Below are 27,574 nucleotides of genomic sequence, written 5' to 3'. Positions count from 1 at the left end.
TTGTATGTTAATGTGAACTCTTACATTGTTGGGAATTTGTTACAATATTGGAGAGACTGGAGGAAACGTATATAAACCCCAAAACCAGATAAATGTTGTAAAGTCAAATCTCCCTTTCACAGGTTTATGAGAATGGGAGAAATGATGGAGAACAGATAGTTTTCTTTAACCTAAAGGAAGCCTCTAAAGGTGTCAATGATAACAGGACCCTCATCATGGAAAGGGTAGGTACAGTACAAGCACCAATTGAGAATGCTGATTAGACAGAAGCCTTTATGGATTTAAACAAGTCTGTGATTATCATAAGTGATGAACTGATTTATAATACTACAATGAAAGTTACAAAACCTTTGTATAAGCTATTATTCAAGCTTCTTAATGTGTGATTTTTCAGTGGACAGCCTTATAATCAAATCAATATACACTGACAATGTGTTGAGTGGTGCTCTAGCAGGAAAGTGAAACTGAGAATGTTTTACTAATTTAATAAATCATATACTACTTTAATAAAATAATTTAATAATAAAATTGGTAATCACACTGTCAATGGGTATTGACTACAGTAACAGGTACTGGAATTGTAGTACACATTCATCTGCTTAAACTATCCCTCAATGTATTATGTCTAGCAATATGTTCCCATTGATGTGGGACAAATATATTTTGTTATATATTTAGTTATTATGTTTCACTCACTATATGTCATTGGTCAACACTGTTCGTTTAGAAAGTAAAAACTGAGTGAGTCGTACAGCTAAATGTATCGTATGCCATAAATTCTGTAAATACATAAAACATTATTTTAGTGGGAATGTGAGTATTCTATATCCTGATTTGTCATTAAGCCTACACACTAGGGCCTTGTGATAGTTTAACAGTTTGGTTTCATGTTTGTTTGTAGTTGCTTGACACTATTACACGATGGATACACTTAGAACAGAACACAACAGCACTCAGCACAGTGGTTACAACCATCTTTAACTCTCATGGGGAACCTATCAACGATGTCTTCCAGCTCCAGAACGATCAGGAAATATGGATATCTTTTGGAGAGCTGTTCAAGGACCCAAACAGTAAGTAGTAGTAGTAAGTTGAGTCTCGTCTATCCGACATGCTCAGTGATTAACCTCCGCCACGTATCACGATCTTGCGAAAGGTTTTTGCTTCCTTGAAATTGTTAATGTTAACATCCTTAAATAATGTCCTTAAATTGCGACTTTATTTTCCAAGCAAGGTAGTCTTGGGCCTTCCTACTGGTTTAGCAGTATGTCTCAATGCTTCTTTTAAAGCAACCTTTGCTGGAACGTCCTCCTGGAGTCTTGCTACATGACCGAAAAATCTCAATCTTCTATGTGCGACTATGGATGACCAAGGTGTTTGCTTGGTTGGTTTCATTGTAGAGCTCATCGTGTGATAACCAATGGTTATTGGTCAATCTAATGTTGAGAATATAACAAAGTAGTCTCCTTTTGAAAAGTGTCAATTTTGCGATCAAGATCCTTCGTTGTGCCCCACAGATCGCAATTGTACAAAAAAATACTCTTTAATAAAGCCTTGAAAATCTTTGTGAATGCTGACAGGAAAGTTTGCTAATTGTCAGGCAGTTGTAGGCTTTATTTGACATATATCATCCTCAGTGTTTGGTTTGGTTTTCTTTTGTAGTTTATTGTTTACAACTCACCTTGGACAGAGCTAGACTCTGCAACCTCTGTGGTGAGAGGAACACAGCCATCAGAGAACCTATTAATACTGATGAGATACCAGATGGTGGAGAGAGGTAATGTGGCTCTCTTTGTTTTTCCTTCTTTCTTGAACTATTTGGTTAAATGTCTAACATATTCTCCATTTCTTCTGGGTTTAGTTTATATAGGAAGCACCCTTGATATACTTATATACTATGTTCTATCTAGTGCTCATCATTCAGCTTAAACAAGTTATCTTAATTATAAAGTTTGAAACATGTTTTCACTGTATATTGTAAATTGGAAAATAATACGCTGACATTCAGGGGAAATAATAAAACTTGTCAGCTTGGTTTTGAACATGGATGTATTAACCTGATATTGTATTACTTGCATAGGTCACAAAGTAAAACCTGTGTAAAGATGATTAAACTGTTACATACTATTATCAATTATTGAGCTTGTAATTTATACTTTTATAAAAGTCCCATTGTAGCAGTTATTGACCAGTTTAATTAGTTTCATGTGAATGATTAAATTAACCTATAGGCATACACTTTGGCATGTGAGTGAGGGTGCCCCAGAGGAGTATGAGATGGCTGAATTACAACATGATTATATTGACCTATAGGCATACACTTTGGCATGTGAGTGAGGGTGCCCCAGAGGAGTATGAGATGGCTGAATTTCAACATGATTATATTGACCTATAGGCATACACTTTGGCATGTGAGTGAGGGTGCCCCAGAGGAGTATGAGAAGGCTGAATTACAACATCAACATGATTATATTGACCTATAGGCATACACTTTGGCATGTGAGTGAGTGTGCCCCAGAGGAGTATGAGATGGCTGAATTACAACATGATTATATTGACCTCTAGGCATACACTTTGGCATGTGAGTGAGGGTGCCCCAGAGGAGTATGAGATGGCTGAATTACAACATCAACATGATTATATTGACCTATAGGCATACACTTTGGCATGTGAGTGAGTGTGCCCCAGAGGAGTATGAGATGGCTGAATTACAACATGATTATATTGACCTCTAGGCATACACTTTGGCATGTGAGTGAGGGTGCCCCAGAGGAGTATGAGATGGCTGAATTACAACATGATCATATTGACCTATAGACATACACTTTGGCATGTGAGTGAGGGTGTCCCAGATGAGTATGAGATGGCTGAATTACAACATGATTATATTGACCTATAGGCCTACACTTTGGCATGTGAGTGAGGGTGTCCCAGATGAGTATGAGATGGCTGAATTACAACATCAACATGATTATATTGACCTATAGACATACACTTTGGCATGTGAGTGAGGGTGCCCCAGAGGAGTACGAGATGGCTGAATTACAACATGATTATATTGACCTATAGGCATACACTTTGGCATGTGAGTGAGGGTGCCCCAGAGGAGTATGAGATGGCTGAATTACATGATTATATTGACCTATAGGCATACACTTTGGCATGTGAGTGAGGGTGCCCCAGAGGAGTACGAGATGGCTGAATTACAACATGATTATATTGACCTATAGGCATACACTTTGGCATGTGAGTGAGGGTGCCCGAGAGGAGTATGAGATGGCTGAATTACAACATGATTATATTGACCTATAGGCCTACACTTTGGCATGTGAGTGAGGGTGCCCCAGAGGAGTATGAGATGGCTGAATTACAACATGATTATATTGACCTATAGGCATACACTTTGGCATGCGAGTGAGGGTGTCCCAGAGGAGTATGAGATGGCTGAATTACAACATGATTATATTGACCTATAGGCATACACTTTGGCATGTGAGTGAGGGTGTCCCAGAGGAGTACGAGATGGCTGAATTACAACATGATTATATTGACCTATAGGCATACACTTTGGCTTGTGAGTGAGGGTGCCCCAGAGGAGTATGAGATGGCTGAATTACAACATGATTATATTGACCTATAGGCATACACTTTGGCATGCGAGTGAGGGTGTCCCAGAGGAGTATGAGATGGCTGAATTACAACATGATTATATTGACCTATAGGCATACACTTTGGCATGTGAGTGAGGGTGCCCCAGAGGAGTATGAGATGGCTGAATTACAACATGATTATATTGACCTATAGGCATACACTTTGGCATGTGAGTGAGGGTGTCCCAGAGGAGTATGAGATGGCTGAATTACAACATCAACATGATTATATTGACCTATAGGCATACACTTTGGCATGTGAGTGAGGGTGCCCCAGAGGAGTATGAGATGGCTGAATTACAACATGATTATATTGACCTATAGGCATACACTTTGGCATGCGAGTGAGGGTGTCCCAGAGGAGTATGAGATGGCTGAATTACAACATGATTATATTGACCTATAGGCATACACTTTGGCATGTGAGTGAGGGTGCCCCAGAGGAGTATGAGATGGCTGAATTACAACATGATTATATTGACCTATAGGCATACACTTTGGCATGTGAGTGAGGGTGCCCCAGAGGAGTATGAGATGGCTGAATTACAACATCAACATGATTATATTGACCTATAGGCATACACTTTGGCATGTGAGTGAGGGTGCCCCAGAGGAGTATGAGATGACTGAATTACATGATTATATTGACCTATAGGCATACACTTTGGCATGTGAGTGAGGGTGCCCCAGAGGAGTATGAGATGGCTGAATTACAACATGATTATATTGACCTATAGGCATACACTTTGGCATGTGAGTGAGGGTGCCCCAGAGGAGTATGAGATGGCTGAATTACAACATGATTATATTGACCTATAGGCATACACTTTGGCATGTGAGTGAGGGTGCCCGAGAGGAGTATGAGATGGCTGAATTACAACATGATTATATTGACCTATAGGCATACACTTTGGCATGTGAGTGAGGGTGTCCCAGAGGAGTATGAGATGGCTGAATTACAACATGATTATATTGACCTATAGGCATACACTTTGGCATGTGAGTGAGGGTGCCCCAGAGGAGTATGAGATGGCTGAATTACAACATGATTATATTGACCTATAGGCATACACTTTGGCATGTGAGTGAGGGTGCCCCAGAGGAGTATGAGATGGCTGAATTACAACATCAACATGATTATATTGACCTATAGGCATACACTTTGGCATGTGAGTGAGGGTGCCCCAGAGGAGTATGAGATGGCTGAATTACAACATGATTATATTGACCTATAGGCATACACTTTGGCATGTGAGTGAGGGTGCCCCAGAGGAGTATGAGATGGCTGAATTACAACATCAACATGATTATATTGACCTATAGGCATACACTTTGGCATGTGAGTGAGGGTGCCCCAGAGGAGTATGAGATGGCTGAATTACAACATCCCGGCTGTTACAATCAAGATGAACTGATGACCAAGAATGATGCCATACAGAAACTAGAGGTTGCAAAGATGAATGAACTTAGCATTGACAATCATTTCCTCTATTTGAAGGTGAGTTCATCTCATGTGATGATTATTATTTTGGCATCTGATTAAGGTTTCGTTGATAGACATAAGTGTAATCTATTTTACAACCTCACCAACTGCATTTATTGCAGATTAGGTATGTAAACAGAGAAGTGATCGCTTTTTTTTTTTAATTAAATGTAATTTATCAAAGGGATCCATTTTGGATATAACAAGATAGGATTTAAAATGTGATCTTTTGTTGATTTTTTGTGGGTATTCTTTTGAGAAGTTTAATTAACAAACCTTACTTTGTAATGATTTTAGCATGGTCATGCAAACTGAGGACGACTTAAAGAGTGTCTCAATGATATTTCACAAGTATGAATCTAGAGATGGTGTAGCTTGGCAGTGAACGCTTCAATAAAATCATTACTGTCCAGCCCAGTTGTATGTGTTAGAGATGGTGTAGCTTAGCAGTCAACGCTTCAATTAAATGATTACTGTCCAGCGCAGTTGTATGTGTTAGAGATGGTGTAGCTTGGCAGTGAATGCTACAATAAAATCATTACTGTCCAGCCCAGTTGTATGTGTTAGAGATGGTGTAGCTTGGCAGTCAACGCTTCAATTAAATGATTACTGTCCAGCGCAGTTGTATGTGTTAGAGATGGTGTAGCTTGGCAGTGAATGCTACAATAAAATCATTACTGTCCAGCCCAGTTGTATGTGTCATTAATGGTGTAGCTTGGCAGTCAACGCTTCAATTGAATGATTACTGTTCAGCGCAGTTGTATGTGTTAGAGATGGTGTAGCTTGGCAGTGAATGCTACAATAAAATCATTACTGTGCAGCCCAGTTGTATGTGTCATTAATGGTGTAGTTTGGCAGTCAACGCTTCAATTAAATGATTACTGTCCAGCGCAGTTGTATGTGTTAAGGATGGTGTAGCTTGGCAGTCAACGCTTCAATTAAATGATTACTGTCCAGCGCAGTTGTATGTGTCATTAATGGTGTAGCTTTGCAGTGAATGCTACAATAAAATCATTACTATCCAGTGTAGTTGTATGTGTTAGAGATGGTGTAGCTTGGCAGTCAACGCTTCAATTAAATGATTACTGTCCAGCGCAGTTGTATGTGTTAGAGATGGTGTAGCTTGGCAGTGAATGCTACAATAAAATCATTACTGTCCAGCCCAGTTGTATGTGTCATTAATGGTGTAGCTTGGCAGTCAACGCTTCAATTGAATGATTACTGTTCAGCGCAGTTGTATGTGTTAGAGATGGTGTAGCTTGGCAGTGAATGCTACAATAAAATCATTACTGTGCAGCCCAGTTGTATGTGTCATTAATGGTGTAGTTTGGCAGTCAACGCTTCAATTAAATGATTACTGTCCAGCGCAGTTGTATGTGTTAAGGATGGTGTAGCTTGGCAGTCAACGCTTCAATTAAATGATTACTGTCCAGCGCAGTTGTATGTGTCATTAATGGTGTAGCTTTGCAGTGAATGCTACAATAAAATCATTACTATCCAGTGTAGTTGTATGTGTTAGAGATGGTGTAGCTTGGCAGTCAACGCTTCAATTAAATGATTACTGTCCAGCGCAGTTGTATGTGTTAGAGATGGTGTAGCTTGGCAGTGAATGCTACAATAAAATCATTACTGTGCAGCCCAGTTGTATGTGTCATTAATGGTGTAGTTTGGCAGTCAACGCTTCAATTAAATGATTACTGTCCAGCGCAGTTGTATGTGTTAAGGATGGTGTAGCTTGGCAGTCAACGCTTCAATTAAATGATTACTGTCCAGCGCAGTTGTATGTGTCATTAATGGTGTAGCTTTGCAGTGAATGCTACAATAAAATCATTACTATCCAGTGTAGTTGTATGTGTTAGAGATGGTGTAGCTTGGCAGTCAACGCTTCAATTAAATGATTACTGTCCAGCGCAGTTGTATGTGTTAGAGATGGTGTAGCTTGGCAGTGAATGCTACAATAAAATCATTACTGTGCAGCCCAGTTGTATGTGTCATTAATGGTGTAGTTTGGCAGTCAACGCTTCAATTAAATGATTACTGTCCAGCGCAGTTGTATGTGTTAAGGATGGTGTAGCTTGGCAGTCAACGCTTCAATTAAATGATTACTGTCCAGCGCAGTTGTATGTGTCATTAATGGTGTAGCTTTGCAGTGAATGCTACAATAAAATCATTACTATCCAGTGTAGTTGTATGTGTTAGAGATGGTGTAGCTTGGCAGTGAATGCTACAATAAAATCATTACTGTGCAGCCCAGTTGTATGTGTCATTAATGGTGTAGTTTGGCAGTCAACGCTTCAATTAAATGATTACTGTCCAGCGCAGTTGTATGTGTTAAGGATGGTGTAGCTTGGCAGTCAACGCTTCAATTAAATGATTACTGTCCAGCGCAGTTGTATGTGTCATTAATGGTGTAGCTTTGCAGTGAATGCTACAATAAAATCATTACTATCCAGTGTAGTTGTATGTGTTAGAGATGGTGTAGCTTGGCAGTCAACGCTTCAATAAAATCATCAATAAAACTATGACTACCATCCTTTATTTTAAAACTATGACTTCTTTCCTCCTTTTTATGTTCTTCAGGATGATCCTAGTAAAGTGCTCTATTCTGAACTCTCAGTTCAAACCAAAAGAAAAATTGGAGACAGGGAAGTCTGGCCAAGACAAGCTCAGTCATGGGTAATCAACAAGGTAGGTCAAAGGTCAAATCAAATGCTTAGGAACTATCCTTGAGGGTTGATTATATTTACACATAATCCCCATGATTTGGGTGATTTCTCCATATTTTATGAATGTGGCGAATTCAAGCTAAAATTCATTGATATTACTTCATCTGCGATTGACTTATGTTAATGAGGAAAACTCACTTTATTTTCCAAACATTATATTCATTCATTCTAAGTTTCATGCAATGATATTGATCTTGTATTGTATGTCCTTGCAGCGAGGTCAAATCTATTCCAGGGCATTTCCTCAGCTGGCTTTGACTGTTCTTGAGAAACAGCCGCGGTTCAGAAAGGTTTTCCTGGATGGAAAGACAGAAGCTGATGGATATGCTGTTGGATTAGAGAAAAGGTTACTCTTATCTTCTCTTATCTCACTGTTATCCTTCATTAGGCCCATACACAATTATCTGTTTATTCTAGCCATGCAGTCTGCCCCATCTATATAGTGTCCTTTCATTACATATTAACCAATCAGTATGTTTCTTTCATTACTTATTAACCAATCAGTATTTTACTTTATTACTTATTAACCAATCAAAATGTTTCTTTCATTACTCAGATCACCCACTCATCTGTTTATTTTTGTATATTTTAATCCCTGGCCATATTTACATGATACTTGTACACTCTTTATTTGCCCTGTATTCACCTTGTTCATGGCCATTCAAACCTCATAGTACTGCCATATAGGCTTTACACAAACAACTACACAGGTTCAATTCAGTGCTTTTCTGGTCAAATCTGCAAAAACTTGCTCTAAGATTGATTTATAATGGTACTCTTTGTGAAAATTTATCTTCCTTTCAGGTCATCAGCTGGTATGCTCCAGGAGTGGTCTTTCTCAAATGATGGTAGAATTTTCTCAAAGGTGTGGGCTGTTCTTAAAATTTAAATTTATGTTCAAGTCATCAACAGAGAGCCTTTTCTTTTATAATATTGTCTAATATGATATGATGTGGAATGGTATTGACAATCTTTCTATAGCAATATGAAGTATTACTAGTTGTGTAAATATTCCTTTTTGGTCCTTTGAAGAATTTTCAGTTTGAATTATGTGAGCATTATAGATTCATGTAAGGCAAAAAACCTTATCAAGTATAGAAAATAAAAGGATGTGAGATAAGGAACACCAATTGGACTAAAATATTCTATGCAATTATAAATTGATGAATATGAACAATACAGATCTGATAGAGTATAAATTAATCTGTTCCTTCTCAGACATACCCTGAATTAGCTCTAACCTATGTTGAGGAGAGGAGTTCTTCTGATGTAACCATGGTTACTGCTCAAGGTGATCAGACGGGAGAGACTACAGATGCTGATTGGCTGGGAATGAACCAGTCAGAATCTGGCATGCAACCTGATGAATATTCAACCCCTGATAATGATGGATCAGATGGCCTTAGCTCCAAACTCAGTCAGTGGTTGAGTGAGTCAAAGGAGTTCAAAGGTCAGCATATTGTATTGGCAGCAGTTTCAGCACTACCAAGCAGACACCCATGGGCCAAGTCTCAAAGGTATGATAAACTTATGAATTTGCTGTGAAGGTGTGCATGGGTGGACTTGTCTATTTCTATCAGTGAACTCTGGCTAATTTTTGTTTTCTCCATTGTTTCTAATTTTTAGTTTTTGTTTCACGCCATAGAAATATTTTTGGTTAATTAATATTATGCAACAGCAGAAAAATTGTATTAAGTATAACTGGTATTTGTATAATTATAATTATAATTTTAGGTTTATAGTCTTGTTCAGGGCGAAGGCCCTCTCACACGACTTTACAACTTAACCCTGGTCATTGGTAACTTGTCACACCTACACACCAAAGTGTGCACAATTCAATCAATCTCTCCTGGGGCACCACAGTGCATCACAACCACGTGTCCCCCGGGGGACTTCCCATAGGGTGCAGCCACAAACCGGCGCAAACAACTATATTTACAAGTTACCTCGCAAGTCCCCATTTATACACCTGGGTGAAGAGAGGCAATGGAGATAAAGCGCCTTGCCCAAGGACACAACGTAATGATCTGGCCAGGGCTCGAACCTGTAATCCATAGATCACAAGTCCACTGCCTTAACCACTTGACCACAACGCCCTCACACTTGACCACAACGCCCTTGTAGCCCTTGTTTGCAACAACTCAAATTGTTGCAAGAGTGATGTATGGTGTTACTACATCTGCTGTACATATACAGCTGATTATTGCTTTGTGCAAACTGTAAATTGAGACTGTAAAGCTGGATTTGTGCACTTCACAGAACGTGCACAACATGAATAACTTTAGAGGAAACAAACTTGATCTGGCCCCATCTTTAAGCTGGTTATTTTCAAAAGAATAGTTTTCATTAAAACAGTCTATCATCTCTTAATATATGTAAATATTACCTCTAGAGAGCTTTTAATGAAACCTCACACTGGGATTTATATAGTACACACTGGTGGTTATCTACAACTTAATGTCTGAGAGAATCATCTCGAATATAAAATGTTTTAATTATTATGAATGCCTGTTGAACAGTGAATTTGTTACATTGCTAATAAATGTTACTCTGGGCCTTCTGTTTTCTTGTTGTATCTGGAAATTTTCAGGTGGGCATTGAAACAGGAAAAGTTTGAAAACTTAGGTCAATGGAAGCATTCAGTGGTGACTAATCCAGAATGGAACAAATTAGCATATTCCTGGCCGATCCTTGAAGATGAATCTTGGAATGATGAGTTTGATTGGCCGATGGAGGGATACCTCATAGCATATGCTCCACCTCTCAAGAAAAACAAAGAGAAATCCTCCGGTGAAAATTTACTTGGAACTGATAATGAAGAGACTGTAGCCCCTGTACGAAGTAAGCTGACCAATTCATGCTTATTTACAAATCTTGTTCTATTTCTGAGCTTGAAACAGCTGAATCACTTGCAAGAACAACATGAGAAGTTATGTTTCCAATTTCAAACGTTAAAAAGACAATTGCAGTTCAAGTATAGCACCCTCTATTTCATTTAATGGACCAGTTAATATGTCAATTTCACTGTTTCAATCTGATTATACTTGTCAAAGTATGCAGAATATAGATCAATGCCTTCAAAATAAGCAATGCTGCATTTCTGCCACGTATCCCCACTATTACAGTAAACAACTTGAAAACAATATTCATATTCATTTTGGGAATAGACCATTAGTTTTGCTGTTGGTTTAATTTTTAATTTTGAAAATACCTATATAATTTTTAATTAATAATAATGGCACACTAAAACTTCTAACAATTTCCATTCCGAGTTTCGGTTTGCATTATCGGATATTGTGTATGTAACAGGTTTTGACCCTTGATGAGGGACATTTGAGCAATGTTAAGCAATGTGAATGGACTCTTCTATTATCTGCTATGTGCATTCGTTTCACAGCTGCTCCTCTGAGGTTACAAGTCCTGAAGAATGGGGAGAGGGACATGACCAGATCTGCATGGGTTGTGGGACCTGACTTGACCAATGTAAGTACAGCCATTGAACTCATTAACACATGCTAGGAGTTACATCTATAGTCATTCTGATCGGCAATATATTCTGTTAAGTTGACCATCAATTAGGACTGGGATGGTTGGGTGGGGGAGGGGTGGGTAGGGGGCCACTGAGTTCATGCCAAATACATGGAAAGTCTCCTTACCATGAGAATGCCCTCTTTACTATTTGGTCAGATTTACTCCTTTTACATGATTACAAACTGATGAGAGAGTCATGGTGTGCTGGTGTTTAGGTTAGCCCATGTAATTACATATTAACAGTGGATTTAGTGAATTAGTAGAAAGAAGTGCATTTTGGATGGACTATAAAATGATAAAATGCTTATGCTTTCATTTTATATCTTTATTTTATCACAATGTTCATATGTGGAATAAAGTTAATACTAATTAATATGTGTTCATGTACATTGCAAAGGAAGTGACCTTAAAAACCTTTGTAGTCTTGTCTAGTAGGTCACTCCCAGGCCAAGCAAAGGTTTTGAGAAGTTGATTTGGCTTTGAACTTATCTTTCTAATAGAGGGACTTTGGTTTGAAAATTATCACACAATTTAAAACTACAATCCAAGGTCTAACATTGCCAGGTCTTCCTAAGGTGCATGACAAGCAGTTTCACATGCTTTACCTTAATATCAAGTTATCAACCCTAGCCATGTCACTTGTGTTGTAGCAATGTGTCACATACCTACGACTTAATAAGTGGTTATGTTTTATTGACCAAAGGACTACATTTAGTTATAATTTCTAAAATAATTGCTTCTTCTTTCTACCATCTGCCAGATGATGAAAGATTTAAATCGGTCGGCCTCAAATGGCAAGAGATTTCACAGGAAGACTCGTTCCTGGGACAAGAGAGGCGGTATTGATGAGGAGCAGAAGAGGGTGGAGAAACTGGAAACAAAAGAAGAAAAACTTAAACAGTTGGAATTTCAACTGGTAAGAGTTAAAAATCTTCTTCAATGTAGGTCACCCATGACTCCTCATAGCATTCTCTAGTATAATATTTTTATTAATTTATTACAAGGCCCATTTATTGAGATACTTTTTTTCATCTTAGTTCGTTTCCTAATATATTTCATCTCCTGTCGGTTTCTTCTACAGTTTCTGGATCGTTGTACATCTCTTCTGAATCTGCCATTTGCTGCCCGTCGTTTATACGACCATCAAGGGAAAGAGCACCGCAGCCTAGACAACCTGGAGAGGGACCAGTTAGTCTTTGCCTCTTGTGGGGAGACTTGGAAGGATCCAAACCTCTCCTCTCAGGAACAACAGAGGCGGGTAGTACTGGCTATGCTGGCTGGAGATATAGATGCCATCAGACAGTTCTGTACTTTGAGGGACCCTGACAGTAAGTAAACTACTCTCTTGATGCCACCTCTGATTGCAAGGATTAACTTGAATGATCTTATAGATAAAATAGCTTAGTCTGTGAGATAACATTAGAATGTTACCAGAACAATAGGCATATGTTTGTAATAGTAAAGTGTCTGATATTGTTAAATATCAATTATCTAGGGTCTGGACTTCTCCAGAAGAAGTATCGCTACTTTGAAGGCTCATTGTTTGACACATTGACAAGTCACAGCATGCCTGTATTAGTAGTATCACCCAGACCACCGTAGGTAACAAACCTATTGAATGTTTTTGCTCTTAGCTTTAGTACTTGAAGTGGAAGGATCACTTGCTGCTGGGAGCAGGTTAGTTGTAAACCATTGTCCAATCAGTGACGAGGACCGCCTCCAGTTGACCAAACCAGAGACCCCAGAGGAAGCAGAGGAGGAAGAGGTGGAGATTGATGATGATTTGTCCCAGCATCTCAGGTAAATTACTCTCTCATCAAAACATACTTATTGTACTTGACTTCACTAGCAGCTCAACAGGTACCATACATTGTTTGAATGTGATGGAATTTAGAAATCCTTGCATGTGAAGAGATGTTTCTAGTCACCTGTGTGTCGCCACCCTCGTTGGTGTGAGTGGGGGGGGGGGGGAGTGGGAGTCAGCTTTTGCAAGTTTCAGAGGATTTAAGTTTAAATAATGCTTACATTTATATGACTTTTCAAGACACCACATAGGCTCTACTTACTGTTACCAATTCTAATTATAGAGGCGGGCAGAAGCCCACAAAATTTGGCTGATGCCCAATTTAAGGAAGGGTATAAGGGGAGTGGAGATCCTTTCAGAAAATATTGTTTTAGTAAGGGGCCTTAAATGCAATATGGTGCTAATCTTTCCATCATTTGAACTAAATTGCTAGTGTACATAACTTGAGTGTGCATTTGCAAGTTTTGGGGTCTGAAAATTGCTATGGGGGGGGGAGGGGGAGGGGGACTTTGCTCCCCCTGCCCCTGTATGACTACTCCACTGTCCATATGTCATATTATCACCACGCACAAGAAATGATAGATTTGTCCCATGCTTGCGTTTAAACACTTTTCTGATCTTTACTATGCTGTCATAGCTTTTGTTGAAAGATTCTATTTTTGGTCTGGCTTGATCCTGTTTGTTTTTCCAGCTCTCATCAAAAGTCCCACTTAAGATCAGAACAGCACTCGGAAGGATTAAAGTGGCCCTGGGAGAGAGTGGTTAATGTTGACCTGGATAGGGTCACAGAGGTCAACCAGGCAGATCAAAGTGATCAACAATATTCAAGCAATGAACTCTACAAAAAATTCAAGTAAGTTTAAGTTAATCATTTGGCCAAAACAAGAGTTTTCTCCCTCTGTCATAACATCTTCAATTACGCAAGTGAGCTGTGTTCTATTTAAATCTAGACATTTATTACTATTTCAACAAGAAGGGTTGAGTTTGTTAGTTGGAAGTAATCTATTCTTAATCATTGATCTACAGAGATACTGCTTATACTACCATGGTGTAGTGATTTATAATACTTCTGAGCTCATTGATGAAAAGTATTATTGGTAGTAAGCTTTTTCTTACATAACATGAATTAATTTACCTATAAACCTTGAAGTAACTTCATTCACAACTCATTTCTGATCATATTTTATCTTTTGCTTTTCAGACCAAAGAAGAGAAAATCTTCAAATCAATCAAGATTGGTGAAGGAGCAGTTTTCGTACTACGATGGATTTATTACTTGTAAATCTAACCCGTACCTTGTAGTAGGTTTGGAAAACCCTGAATTAGAATCTTCAGCAGTGATCCTATGTAAGAAGAACACAGAGGATACCTCACAAAGATGGGAAATAGATGAAGAGAATGGGTATGTTGTTATAGTAGTAACATATTAATTATATAGTAGGATTGTATTGTTTCCTATCTTGTCATTATTTGTATGTGTACAACCTTCAAATACAGTATTTGCTCAATAGATGTTTGATGACTAGTGTGTTGAATAATAATAATCATTTACTGCCTTTGTATAAGATAAATCAAATGCCGGGATTCCAGCTGTTGTCTCAGAAAGCAAATATATTGGTGTTTATTGAAACACATACCAATTATCAAAAATGTCACATAGAATTGTAAGTCTTAAGTTTTCTAAGATCTTCCATTCTAATCACGTCAGTATATGATACCCTGTAAACTTATTAAATTGATGATATTTTAATTTCAGATTTATTTGTTCCAAACCTAACCCTGAAATGGTCCTAACAGTAACCATGCCAGCATTTAAAGCAGGCGATGACTCCATTCCTACATCATTTGTTGGACAAGAGGTTGCATTACAGCCCAAGAGGCAGGAGCAGAATGGACGAGCCAATCAAAAATGGGCATTTGAGAGTGACACGGGCATCATTGATGCATTTGCAACTGAAATAAAAGATATCGGTAAGAAGTGTGATGCAGTGTAGTATCTTAGCTTGAGGGATAGATAAAATATCTGGTGTTAACTGTATGTTTTTTGTTTTAAGTCTCTGTACATTGGAAATAAAAAATCTCAAACCCTTGATTTATCCATTTACTTTCCATATTGACCCTATTTGGTCATAATTTTTTTTTTTTTTGTGTTTGTGTCATAAATTTGCTTTATTTATTCATATTTGCACATCATTTGCATTTTTCTACCATTCTTACATCTTGATCTGAAACTATATTTTAATTGATTTCAACAGAAATAACTGCTGCTAATAAAGCAAATGTTTGCACATTTGCAGTGGTAGGGGAGACACCTGTAGAGCAACCAGTGAGTATCACTTTGATAGTAGTTTGAACAATCTCATAGCACAAAGCTATAAAGTCATGAACAAAAAAATGAAAGCTTTAAGAATGGTCAGAATAATAGACTTAGAACAGTATTTCTTTGCTAGAAGTGATAAATTTAACAGATTGTGTGGCATCTGTAACAGAATGGAAATCAATTATTAAAGGAATTTGTGATGATTGTTTGATGATAGGAAAATGCTATATTATTAACTGCAAGACAAGCAGGTAAACTGCTTGAAGACTGGTGTATATGCTGACATGGGAACTTATGTTCTATATTTGTCTTACATAAATGTATACATTTGTCTGTAGTTATTCTCACAAATGAGGCCTGTCAGTTGTCTCTTCTCACATAGAGATCTCTGCTCTAACTGTTTTGTTCTCTTTCCATTAGGGTTATGAACTAATGAGTAAGAAGTCTGGAGAATCTGTTACTGTGTGTTTCGCATGTGCCCGGACCTTACGGGCCCACAACAAGCTTACGAAGTTGGAAGACCCAACAGAGTTCATCTGCTTTTCTGGTCAGACAGCGGCTAACAGAGGCCAAAGAGGAATGGGGTGTTTCCAGTGTTTGAGTGGCAAGGTAAGACAAGACCCTCCCTTTCTCCCCATTCTACCCCACTACATGACTATAACTTGTATTTGTCAGGGTTGAATGCCTTTGAGATTTTCCCATTATTTTGTTGATTTTTTATTTTTGATGATAATATTTCTCGAGAAAGCTCTGGAGACATCATTAAATATCTGAGACATTTTATGAATATTACTCTTGAAAATTCTTTTGGAAATTCACATACTTGTCAAAATGTTCCTCTAAGTTTTCTGAATAAGAATGTATGAATCGCATTCCCTGTTGGTGTTTATGAAAATTACATAAAGTATCTTTAATATTAAGTTTGATTTTATTATCCATCCAGGTCGACCTTTCCACCTTTGAAGCATCAAACACTGTCTCCCAATATGAGAAAGAATTCACCCGATTAAAACAAATGAACAGTGCCAGACTAATAGCTAAAGAAATCAATGCCTACCAGCCGATCCAGTCAGTCCGTCTCTTGGCCTATAGGAACGGAGAGGGGAGAGGCTCAGAAGGGGTCCTCATGGTGGGGTCTACTTTACGAGGGGTAAGTCAAGAATGATCCACTTTAAAGCAGCTGTGGAACAGAAATTGATTTGGAAAGCCAAAGTAACATGTTGTGCAGATCTGCAGGCTTGTAACACTTTAATTATTATTTTAATTTATTTGTATTATTTTTTTAAATATTTTATCCTGTCACAAAGATGAACATATTTAATATATTGGAAATAGGAGATTAGAAATGTTTAAATACAAATTGTCCATTGGTTGTGTTCAAGTGTCCTATAACAAATAAGCCTTTTATAAGGTTCTTTAGGAACTCCCAAAACTGCAGAGTTTAACAGAGGTCCAACCGAGGGCTTTAGTTGTGCCCGCCTGAGATGTAAAGTGACCAATGATGTTGTAAGATGAAACTGTAAGTTTCATTGGTTGATGCACAGTCTCAGGTGAGCTATTGTTTTGATGTTTCATCCCTTTCAGCTGTTGGATCAGTGTACCTACTCCCTGCAGTTACCCTCTGCTGCCAGGAAGCTGTACACTCAAGATGGTACACAAGTCATCACTGTTGCTGATGTCACAGCTTTGAAGCTAGCTGCTTATGGGATCAAGCACATTGACCTAAACAACAAAGACAGTGTGGAAGGTAACCATATATCAGATCTACAGATGGCTAGGGTTCATGATACTTTTACTCTTTATCTCACTGACTACTGTAGTATGCTTTGGGCTATTCTGTACAAAGTATTGACTGTCGTGCATTATGTTCAGTATGGGGACATGTCTACTCCACAATACCTTGTTTTTTTTCCTGGCATATGAATTATAAAAGTCTATGATATTGTATGCTTTCGTGACACCTCAATATAAGTTTTGTATGTACTTTTGGTTAGAAGGTATGCTGAAAATTGGTATTTCCTAGACATGTACATTGGGGTGGGGGTTGGGGAGGGGGTGGGGTGGGTGTGGACTGGGGTTAGGCTCATCCAGGCAAGACTTGCTTTTTTGTTAAGAAGATTCCAGTAACTTATTCATTGATATTTTTGCATGTAATATTTGTTTTCAGGGGATGTGCCAACCGAGAGCAGAGAGAATACCATCAATCAAATTATGAGGTTACCTTTAGAGGTCTGGGTCTCTTGCGGGGAATCCTTCATACACTTGGCACGTAAGTCATGTACTTCTGGTAACATTTTACTTGTTGTCAACAGTTTTTCTTGGATGTTGAATGTTGAAGTCTGCGTATGTTTGTTATAGTATATAGGCTCTGCACTAAGAAAGCATTAGGAGCAATTTTGATAATGATGATCCTTTCCTTCAAGAAAGAATGTCTAGGTTTGTTTTTCTGTCCCCATACAGAGGTTGATTACATGAAGCAACTGAAAACCTTACAGAGAGCAGAGAGGTCAAAGGTCATGAGAGAGCTTGACCAGGAGAAACACATATTACGGCAAATGCAAGGTAACGTCTACTTGTTAACACATTAATTTTAGCAATAAATCTGGGGAGGGAGTCCAGTAAATAAAGTAAGAAATATTTGGATGTTGGTGTTAGATATGGAGAGAAGATTGATTCAAAAGGGGGAGGGGGGGGGGGGTCAGGCGTGGCATTAGGGTTAGTTTGCTTTTGTGCATGTATTCTATCAATTTGAAGAATAGCAAACTGTAATACACAAGTAGCAAACACAATGATAATAAGCAGTACTGATTGGAAGAAGTTAGTAGGCTATGATTTAAATATTGTTGTGGACATAATACATGTAAGCATTAATTTTGATTACATTTGTTTGCTAGTTTAAGTTATTGGCTGTGCATATTTGAGATTGAAAATTAAGTTTGTATAAGTAAATGTGTAATATTTAGCATTCGATCTACTGTAAGGTTATTCAGTGTGGATCAGTATTTATGTAGGATAATATACCAGCAGCTTACTTTGACATATTAAATGTGGAAGCCTAACACTAATATTGCTTACATTAACACAGGGCGTAGGACTACTGGAATGGAGGGTCCTGATTTCATTGCTACACTGAGCCCACAGCAACCTGTTCTTGTCGAAGGTGGTTGGACTAAGCCGTGTCATGGAGAGGTCAAGAAATACATTCAAGTTAATCAGTTACAGGTGAGTTTGGAAAGACGATAAGAATGATTCAGTCCTGAACACAAGCTATGTGTTGCTCTTACTAATTATAACCCAGTACAAATATAAGTGTGTTGACTGCAGATTACATTATAAATGTAGCTGGTAGTGCACATAAAAAAGAGTTCACAACATTTTACTGAGAGTCTTTACAGAAAGGGTCATATGACTTTCCCACTATGTAACTGACATTGTAACTCCACTGAAGACTTGAACAATAATAACTGTATTATACTCTTCAGACAGACATAGTTTATAATACTCCTGAGACAGACACAGTTTCTAATACTCCTCAGACAGACATAATTTATAATACTCCTCAGACAGACATAGTTTCTAATACTACTGAGACAGACATAGGTTCTAATAATCCTGAGAAAGACATAGTTTCTAATACTCCTGAGACAGACATAGTTTCTCATACTCCTGAGACAGACATAGTTTCTAATACTCCTGAGACAGACATAGTTTCTAATACTCCTCAGACAGACATAGTTTCTAATACTCCTCAGACAGACATAGTTTCTAATACTCTCCAGACAAACATAGTTTCTAATACTCTCCAAACAGACATAGCTTCCAGTGCTTCCAGTGCTTCTAGTGTTTTTCTAGGTCTCTTATCTGCCTATTTTGCATTTGAAGCTGTGTGAATTAACAAAATGAAACATTTAAAATGAATAGTTCAGCAAGTATTGCATGACAAGTTATCTTCATTCTACAGTAAATATTAAATGTCTTGTTCTGTGCTAACCATCAAAGGAATCTTCTATCTCCGTAGAATCATTTATCAGAAGTTAAAGCTCACCAGCGTTCCAGAGACAAACCTGTTACCAGATCAATAGTTGATTCCAGCAACAGACTGTATATTCAACCTACCATGGTGAGTAACTTCATATCATCAGTTTGGAAGTGTTAATATGCCAGTTACATGCAATTTCAGCCAAGTTTCAATATGTATGACAGTTAAAGGGATCATACTATTAATGATTATTTTACCCTATTGTTCAGTTTAAACATTTGATATATCAATATCTTTGACCTATTGGTTTAGGGGTTACTACATTTGTTTTAATGTCATTAATGAGACAGTATTACTAATTTGTCTTTAGTTTCATTTGGGAAGGATCAGTTATGAGAAGTGACATGAAGAAGGTGTATTTAATACATGTCAAGAAGTATTTAGGGAAAATGTATTGATTTGGCGGAATAACAAGTAACAGGGACAGAAGGAACAGTTACAAGCACAAAATACAGACAGGTTAATGAGCAGGGTGAACATAGATGTAAGAGGATTAGTAGACAAGGGATGGAGAGAAGAAAAACCAACAGGGGAAGAGGAGAGGTAGGATATACACAGTGGAGGGACAAAGAGCGGGTTAAGGGAAGAGGTTAGGGAGGAAAATGGAGAAGGACAAAGACAGAAAGGTGTGTAAAAATAGAAGGTGGAAGAGAGCTACAAGAAGAGGGTGATAGAGGGGGAAACAAGGGGATATGCAGGTAGGGGAGGGGGGAGGGAGGCAGAAGAAGTCATGTCCTTCCTGAATGTTGAGCCCATGAGGTTGATTGGTGCGAAGGCGTTGCATCCACAGCCTCTCTCTGCTGATTCGTACTAGGTCAGGACGGCTACCTAAGGATTCTATCCCCTGTAGGGACATGTCATTAATGGTATGGTTGGGAAGGTTAAAATGTTCTCCAACCGGGGTCTCAGTCTTCATGGTGTTGACTGTGGATCTGTGACCATAGAACTGCTTCTTGAGGGTGGTTTTTGTTTCACTAACATACTGGATGCCGCAAACTCTACAAGAGATCAGATAGATGACATTGGTGGTAGTGCAAGTGATGTGACCCTTAGTCTTGTGTGTGAGTTGCATGCTGTGGCTGGTGATGGAATTGGATTCAACAATGTGGTGGCTGCAGATGATGCATCTCGAAGTATTGTTATGAAATAGTGATGCCATCTCTTTGATGTTACCGAAAAACTCCATCGAGACACCTTACGGGCCTCTTATGTATTTATCTAGGTCATGGATTCAGTTTTCCCACGAGAAGTTTTTAACTATCTTATTGAATCTTGGTACAGGGCCTGTTCCCAAAATAGATTCCATTATGTCTGTGGAACATTCGAGAAGGTTCTCTCACGTGGTATGGAAGTTTCCATAAGAAAGGGGATGGACTTCCAAACTCCCAACCAATCAGGGCAGATCAGTGCCAGTGCACTTATTTTTATATCATTAAGCTAATACGGGATGGTCAGGTTATTGGCTGTCTACTGATTATGCGCAGTGAGATTTTATGGAAGTAAGGTTTAAAAGTAAAAGGAGGCCGAAAATTTGAGCACTCCGTCAGCAAATTTATCACTTGGTCAGCAAATTTATCACTCCGCCGAAAGTTCATCACTCCTCCTAATTGTTTAATTGACGGAGTCAAGTCAAGTCAAATCATTGTAATTTAGTTTTATTTGTTAAGAGAATCGAGAGAGAAGAAATTATACCGAATCATTAATCAAATCCGATCTTGTCAAATTGTTTTTTCTGTGAACTCATTGTTTTCGCCCGTTCTGACATCTCCTGAAGAAGCATAAATACGGCATCAAGATACCCCAGTACCTTTCTATCGCGAGTCCCGATATAGTTTTACTATCGGAGGAGCCGGGCTCGACACAATATTACATGGTGGAGATCGGTTGCTTTCTTCAGGAACACAACGGAAACGGAACTTTTCACAACTTCGTTCGTTACGATCAATAACGAACAGGTGATTTTTTTTTGGCCCGAAGACCTAACGAGGAACACAACGTATGTTCACGACCTAGCCTAACATACACACTCTGCGATGGAAGTCAGCCTATACTAGCCTAAGTCTGTACACCGGAACCACTGATCTGTACACTAACGTTAATCAACCCAGCATGCAGTTCGCGTTTGAACATTCGCGCAACTAGTACGTAGAATACTACAGCTCCAAACATCAGAACTGAACATTTTCGCGATCTAAGCCTAGACTCGACCCGATGTTAACGGCGAACGAATCTGCACCATACGAGATGTAGGCCTACCTGCTACCACCTGCTACTGCTACTACCTGCCGCTACTACTACTGTGCTAACCGAGGGACTTCAATCATCGTTTGCAGTTCCACTACCAGTTCTTAGTTAAACTTAAGGGTGAGTGAAATCATGCCAATTTGTATCCCAACCCCTATTTGAGATCAGAGTGTACCGATAAGTTGTTTTAATCGTGTCCATGTATTGCATATTTGTTATTTGTATTTAATAACGGTCGATAGTGTGTTCAATTAAGTATAGGCTCATGTTGTATACTCGTAACTAGCCTAATTGTATGCGGCATAATGTCCGTCAGTGAACAGGGAACTTCGACCTCTGTTAATATTATGCAGAAACATAGGCCCACTGATTTTTTGCCATCACAATTTCAGGGCGATGTAATTAATGCAGATTTAGCCGAAGCTCATTATTTGGGATTTGAAGATTATTTAGAGTTGCATAAATTGCCGTCCCAAACCACCACCCCTGAGGCTGTAGCGGAAGAATTTAATGAAATATGTCGCATATTTAGGCGAACACTTAAAGGCCAAGCCAGACTCTGGATTGAAAACAAAAATTTTTCAACTATTGCTGATATGCGCAAGCAATTCCTTGCTCGTTTCAGTCCAGGCACTTCTTCCTATGCTAAATCACAGGCATTTCATGCATTAACCTATACGCCAGGTGATACAGCTCAAGCTCATTTGGCCAAAATTTCAAAAGCTGCAGCACAATTAAGCTATGGCGAGGACCAAATTAGAGATAAATTCATCTCGACCCTGCCATTGCAATGCCGTTCAGCAGTGTTAATGTCTGCATCACCACAAGCAACAATTGCAGATTTGGTCATGAAAGTGCAATGTTATTTTGACTTACAAATAGAAAGTCAACCCCCAGCTTCTTCCGAACTATTTATGGCAATGCACGATAAAGCGTCTTCTGTTCAGACTCCTACTATTTCTGCATCTTCTGAGATACACGAGTTGTGTAATAAAATTCAGGAGTTAGAAACCAAGTTTGATCAGTCACGTAGGTCAGAATCGCAAGACAATCCAAAAGATATGAGGCAAAGATATAGTTCTCGTGATTCTCGTGGTCCTAGGACAGGTCAGAATAATAACAGGAGAAGGTTACCATATTATAATCCTTCAATTACATGCTATTACTGTCAAAATCGAGGTCATTTTGCACAATATTGCCAAATTCGCCTAAGCCATGAAATGGAGGCTAATGTAAAGAAAGTACCAACACAGAATTTTCAGTAGGGAGCACTTATGATTGCACTCATCATACAGTGACTCCAGACAAAGTACCAAGTAAAGGAAGATCGAAACGTAAAGCAAATAATATTTGGAAGAATAGTAATATTCCTAGTTCTAGATATACAGGGAACGACCGTAATGTGGATATTCAACTGGACACACGTAATTTTGTAAGAGGTACTTTACATGATGGTAAAGGAATTTCATTGTTGTTTGATAGTGGAGCGACACGCTCTATCATTTCTTCTTCTACAGTGCAAAATTCAAAGTATTTATCCTCTATACAACCAGTCTCAGTTGATGTAGTAAACCTAAAGTTGGGTAATGGTCAGTTTATTCATGCGTATAGCACGATAACATTTCAGGTCAAAATTCAAGGTCATGAATTTCAGCTTTCTGCTTTAATTGCTGCAAACCTGACAGGTATTGACTTAATATTAGGTAGTCCAACTCTGAAGGAATTGAATGGATCTTTGGACTTTACCACAAACTGTTTTAGAATTAAACAAGCCAAAGTCTTCCTTAGGCCAGTGCAGAGATTTGTTATTTACCCAGGTCAGCAAAGATACATTACTGTACAGGGACGTCTTCCACTATATGCACGAAATGCAGATGTAGTTATTAAACCGTTTCCTCTAATATCTCGTATGTGTCCTTCACGAATGTTAGTGAAAATGCATAAAGGTAGAACAAAGATTCTACTAAGGAACATGGGTAATCGGAAATTTTTTCTGAATCCTTCTCGCACAGTGGCTCATTTAGATTTAGCAGATATCATTACGGTCACAGAAGACATACCTACTGAATCTCTAGATTTTCTCAATGTCATGAGAGACATCGAAAAACCGTCTCTTTTTCGAACGAATTCTAACTCTAAAGAGAATCGTGATGAAATTACACGATATAATTTACATCGATATCCACATTTGACAGTCGATGATCCCCTGGTTTCCAAATCTGAACAGGAAATCATGAGAGACAACATTAATTTGGAACAAAGTATTCTGAATGCTTCAGAAACAGAGAGCATATATGAATTTCTAGACTCACATAGAGATGCATTTTCTCTTTATGGTGAATTATCTCACTGTCCAAATTATGAGGCTGATATTACGCTTACTAATGATGAGCCATTTTACATACGTCCCTATAGACTTTCAGATGAGGACAAAGTCATTGTCGCCAGTGAGCTTGACAAATTAGTGCGATTAGGAATCTTAGCGGTAGGACATCAGTCTTATACCTCACCGGTTTTCCTAATTCCAAAGAAGGGAACAAAAGACAAACGGGTTGTCACAGATTTTCGCTACTTGAACAGTAGAATAAAACGTCTCAATCACCCTTTTCCTTTACTGAATGAGACTATCCGTACCATAGGGTACTCTGGAGCCAAAATTTTGGGTGTTCTTGATTTAAAGTCTGCATTCTTCTGTCTGCCACTTAGTGTTCATGCACAACAATATACAGGTATTGCTTCATTTCATGGAGGAAAGCATTATTATTATAAACGCTTACCACAGGGATTGAATTTATCTCCAGCGATCTTTCAGTCGCAAATTAATGATATTTTGGCAACGATCCCAAATTCAAATAAGTTCTGTATTGCTCATCATGACGATATTATTGTGTACAGTGCAGACAAACAATCGCACAAACAACACCTAAAGGCAATTTTTAAGGTTTTAATGGACAACGGATTGAAAATCTCTCCGAAAAAGTGTAGCATTTTTCAAAATTCAGTCCGATATATGGGACATTTGCTCTCAATAACCACAGAAGGTGAGGCTTGTATCCAACCTTTGCATGATAGATGTGCAGCGATCAGGAACACACCGAAACCACACAATGTTAAGTCAGTAAGACGATTTGTAGGTGCAGTTAATTATGTGGCTTCATTTTTCCCAAATATTCAAGCACTATTGAGACCATTACATCAGTTGAGTCGTAAGAGAAAGGTATTTAAATGGACAGAGTGAACTTAAATCAGTTTGGTACGGATTGGGTACGATTTGTCCCAACATCAGCCTATGCATATAACACATTTTCCTCTCCTCAGTTAGGTAGCTATAGCCCATTTGAACTTGCATTTGGACGTAAGCCACCAAATCTTACAAATTTATCGTTCAATCCAATGGCAGGATTATCACAATCTCATGGAGAATATGCTGCATTGTTAAAGAAACGATTTGATCATTTGTCAAGGGTAATGTTAGTCTTACAAAAGAAGCAACAAGATGCTCAAAATGTTAAGATAAGTGCAAAACTGGACAAAGGTGCAATTTATTCAACGGGTCAATTAGTGTATCTGTATAAGCCAACGTCTTCCTCCTTGACTGCGAACTCTCGCAAAATTGCTGCAGAATGGTGTGGACCACTAGTAATCCATCAAGTTTTGGATAGGACTCATTATTTGTTGGCCACTCTCAAAGGAGAAATTCTTAGTGATGTATTCAATTATAACAGGCTTAAACCATGTTTTGTAAGAGCATCTTCTGAAACTAAGAATATCACCAACATTCAGAAATTGCGAAATGTCTTGAAAACGAAGGGTTCATCAAGTGAAAAGCTTTCACGAATGCGAAATGTTTTGAGTAGTAACACTTCTAACGCAGAAAATGTTAATGTCATGCAAGATGCACATATTGAGTTTCATGATGAGTTTGGTAACATTTTGCCAGGGGTAACTTCAGATCACGTCATGTGTCTTCTGACCACTAAGCCAATGAATGTTGCATCCTTTCTAGAGAATAGAGCACATAATGAAGGATTAGCAATTCCATATCCTTCCATCAAAGATAGCATATTTAGGCAAAAGAAAGTTTTTGCAAATGCTCCACAAGGAGACATGAAAGTCCAACGTGCTCGATACAAATTGGGTGAATTACAGGTTCTGGTCACCTATCAGACACCATGTTTTCCAACAGGCTTTAAGAGTCATGATTTTTGGTGGAATGTAGGAAAATATTCTAACACAGAGGAAATAATGAATTTTATCCATGAAAAGGGATTGAACATTACAGGCAATCCAGGGAGGATGTTGCAAACATTATATGGTTAGAATGTATAACTGCATATTGCTTTAAGTTCAGATGAACAGGTGTTTTACCCACGATTGTATGAATGGAATGCGTCATGGCAATTACCTGCATACCTATTAAGTGGAAGTCATTGTACTGTATGGTGTAACAATATAAGCTTTATTGTTAAAAACGCCACCAAGTGACCTAGTTTCATCTTTTATAACAAATGTGTAATGAGTATACCTTATTTTCTCCTTATGAATTCGTTCAAACGTTTACCCGGCAATTAGAACATATCCGGAATATTAGCAACATGGGTTTTCATATATTGAGAAAATATTTTAAGGATATTTACATTGCATCATTGATGTTATATATTGAAGGCTATTCAGAGACAGCATTGGTGATATGCAACTTTTGCTTACAGCAACAGTTATTGAAGCAAATGAGAGTATAGATCTTTTGAGGAAATTATGTATATATTTTCTTTTCCTCAAGTATTCATTCAAAGGTTTAAAAGACAAGATGTTAAGTATTATGTAAATTTGAAGAAAGATTTGTTGATGTCATAGTCTATGGGGTCTCTTTTATGGTATCGAATATCTAGTACTTTGGTACTTTACTAGACTATCATTTCGGAGTGCATACCTAGGGTCACCATGCTATCGAGTCACATTTTGTTGATTTTCTTGAAGTGAATGTATATGATTCACAAGGTTTCAAAGCAGTTTTGAAACTATGCCTTCATTTAAAGAGGAGGTACTTTGTAAATGAGTTTGTAATATTTTAAGGTTCTTTTTTTAATGTACGAAATTTTTTATGGAACGCTAAGGTGTTCTGTTCAGTTAAAAAGATAACTAAGTCAAGTTTACTCTGATCTCTCCCCAATTCACGGCATGATTTCACTTTTGATATAAATGTATTATTGATGTATGAAATGCATAAATGTATTTTGTAAGAGATACTGCATATTTTGCTGTGTCATGTAACTTTGAGATACCTTAGTGATACTTTTTTTAGATTACATCATATGATGTCATCAATATTGAAGAGGTACACTTCAATTTCAAGGAGATAGTGTCAATGTATATACCATATGATCATTTTAATAATTCGTAACCTAGATGTTAACCTTTGAGATATATGAAGACCATTTATTGAAGTCAATGAATATTAGTGAATGTGCTTACAGTACTCTACCTTCTTGAGATAATGATAAGTTAAAGCAGTATGATGTTAAAATTTTGGAGTATCCAAAAATTTTAAAAGATTGAGGGGGATGTTATGAAATAGTGATGCCATCTCTTTGATGTTACCGAAAAACTCCATCGAGACACCTTACGGGCCTCTTATGTATTTATCTAGGTCATGGATTCAGTTTTCCCACGAGAAGTTTTTAACTATCTTATTGAATCTTGGTACAGGGCCTGTTCCCAAAATAGATTCCATTATGTCTGTGGAACATTCGAGAAGGTTCTCTCACGTGGTATGGAAG

At 38.1% G+C, this 27,574-nt stretch overlaps 2 protein-coding genes across 2 annotated transcripts in view; one reads left to right on the top strand and one right to left on the bottom strand.

Annotated features, from left to right (window-relative positions):
- LOC139970053 (uncharacterized) overlaps positions 1-27,574 on the bottom strand; it is a 491,924-nt gene that overhangs the window by 338,469 nt on the left and 125,881 nt on the right. The gene's annotated exons all lie outside the window — the stretch shown is intronic.
- LOC139969350 (doublecortin domain-containing protein 1-like) overlaps positions 1-27,574 on the top strand; it is a 60,278-nt gene that overhangs the window by 14,225 nt on the left and 18,479 nt on the right. Inside the window, exons 13-36 of the mRNA XM_071974232.1 lie at positions 123-224; positions 902-1,073; positions 1,663-1,777; positions 4,974-5,148; positions 7,714-7,821; positions 8,075-8,205; positions 8,664-8,724; positions 9,078-9,376; positions 10,450-10,700; positions 11,257-11,342; positions 12,151-12,306; positions 12,472-12,718; positions 13,025-13,190; positions 13,886-14,047; positions 14,396-14,596; positions 14,951-15,165; positions 15,450-15,520; positions 15,935-16,123; positions 16,458-16,664; positions 17,099-17,261; positions 17,682-17,783; positions 17,975-18,076; positions 18,600-18,736; positions 19,533-19,634. Of these exons, the coding sequence (XP_071830333.1) occupies positions 123-224; positions 902-1,073; positions 1,663-1,777; positions 4,974-5,148; positions 7,714-7,821; positions 8,075-8,205; positions 8,664-8,724; positions 9,078-9,376; positions 10,450-10,700; positions 11,257-11,342; positions 12,151-12,306; positions 12,472-12,718; positions 13,025-13,190; positions 13,886-14,047; positions 14,396-14,596; positions 14,951-15,165; positions 15,450-15,520; positions 15,935-16,123; positions 16,458-16,664; positions 17,099-17,261; positions 17,682-17,783; positions 17,975-18,076; positions 18,600-18,736; positions 19,533-19,634 (3,720 nt within the window). The remainder of the gene's footprint in view (positions 1-122; positions 225-901; positions 1,074-1,662; positions 1,778-4,973; positions 5,149-7,713; positions 7,822-8,074; positions 8,206-8,663; positions 8,725-9,077; positions 9,377-10,449; positions 10,701-11,256; positions 11,343-12,150; positions 12,307-12,471; positions 12,719-13,024; positions 13,191-13,885; positions 14,048-14,395; positions 14,597-14,950; positions 15,166-15,449; positions 15,521-15,934; positions 16,124-16,457; positions 16,665-17,098; positions 17,262-17,681; positions 17,784-17,974; positions 18,077-18,599; positions 18,737-19,532; positions 19,635-27,574) is intronic.

Source organism: Apostichopus japonicus, chromosome 7, assembly GCF_037975245.1.
Source record: "Apostichopus japonicus isolate 1M-3 chromosome 7, ASM3797524v1, whole genome shotgun sequence".
Taxonomy (NCBI): Eukaryota; Metazoa; Echinodermata; class Holothuroidea; order Aspidochirotida; family Stichopodidae; genus Apostichopus; species Apostichopus japonicus.
The sequence above is the reverse complement of the archived record's forward strand: the minus strand, read 5'-3'. Positions and strand labels throughout refer to the sequence as shown.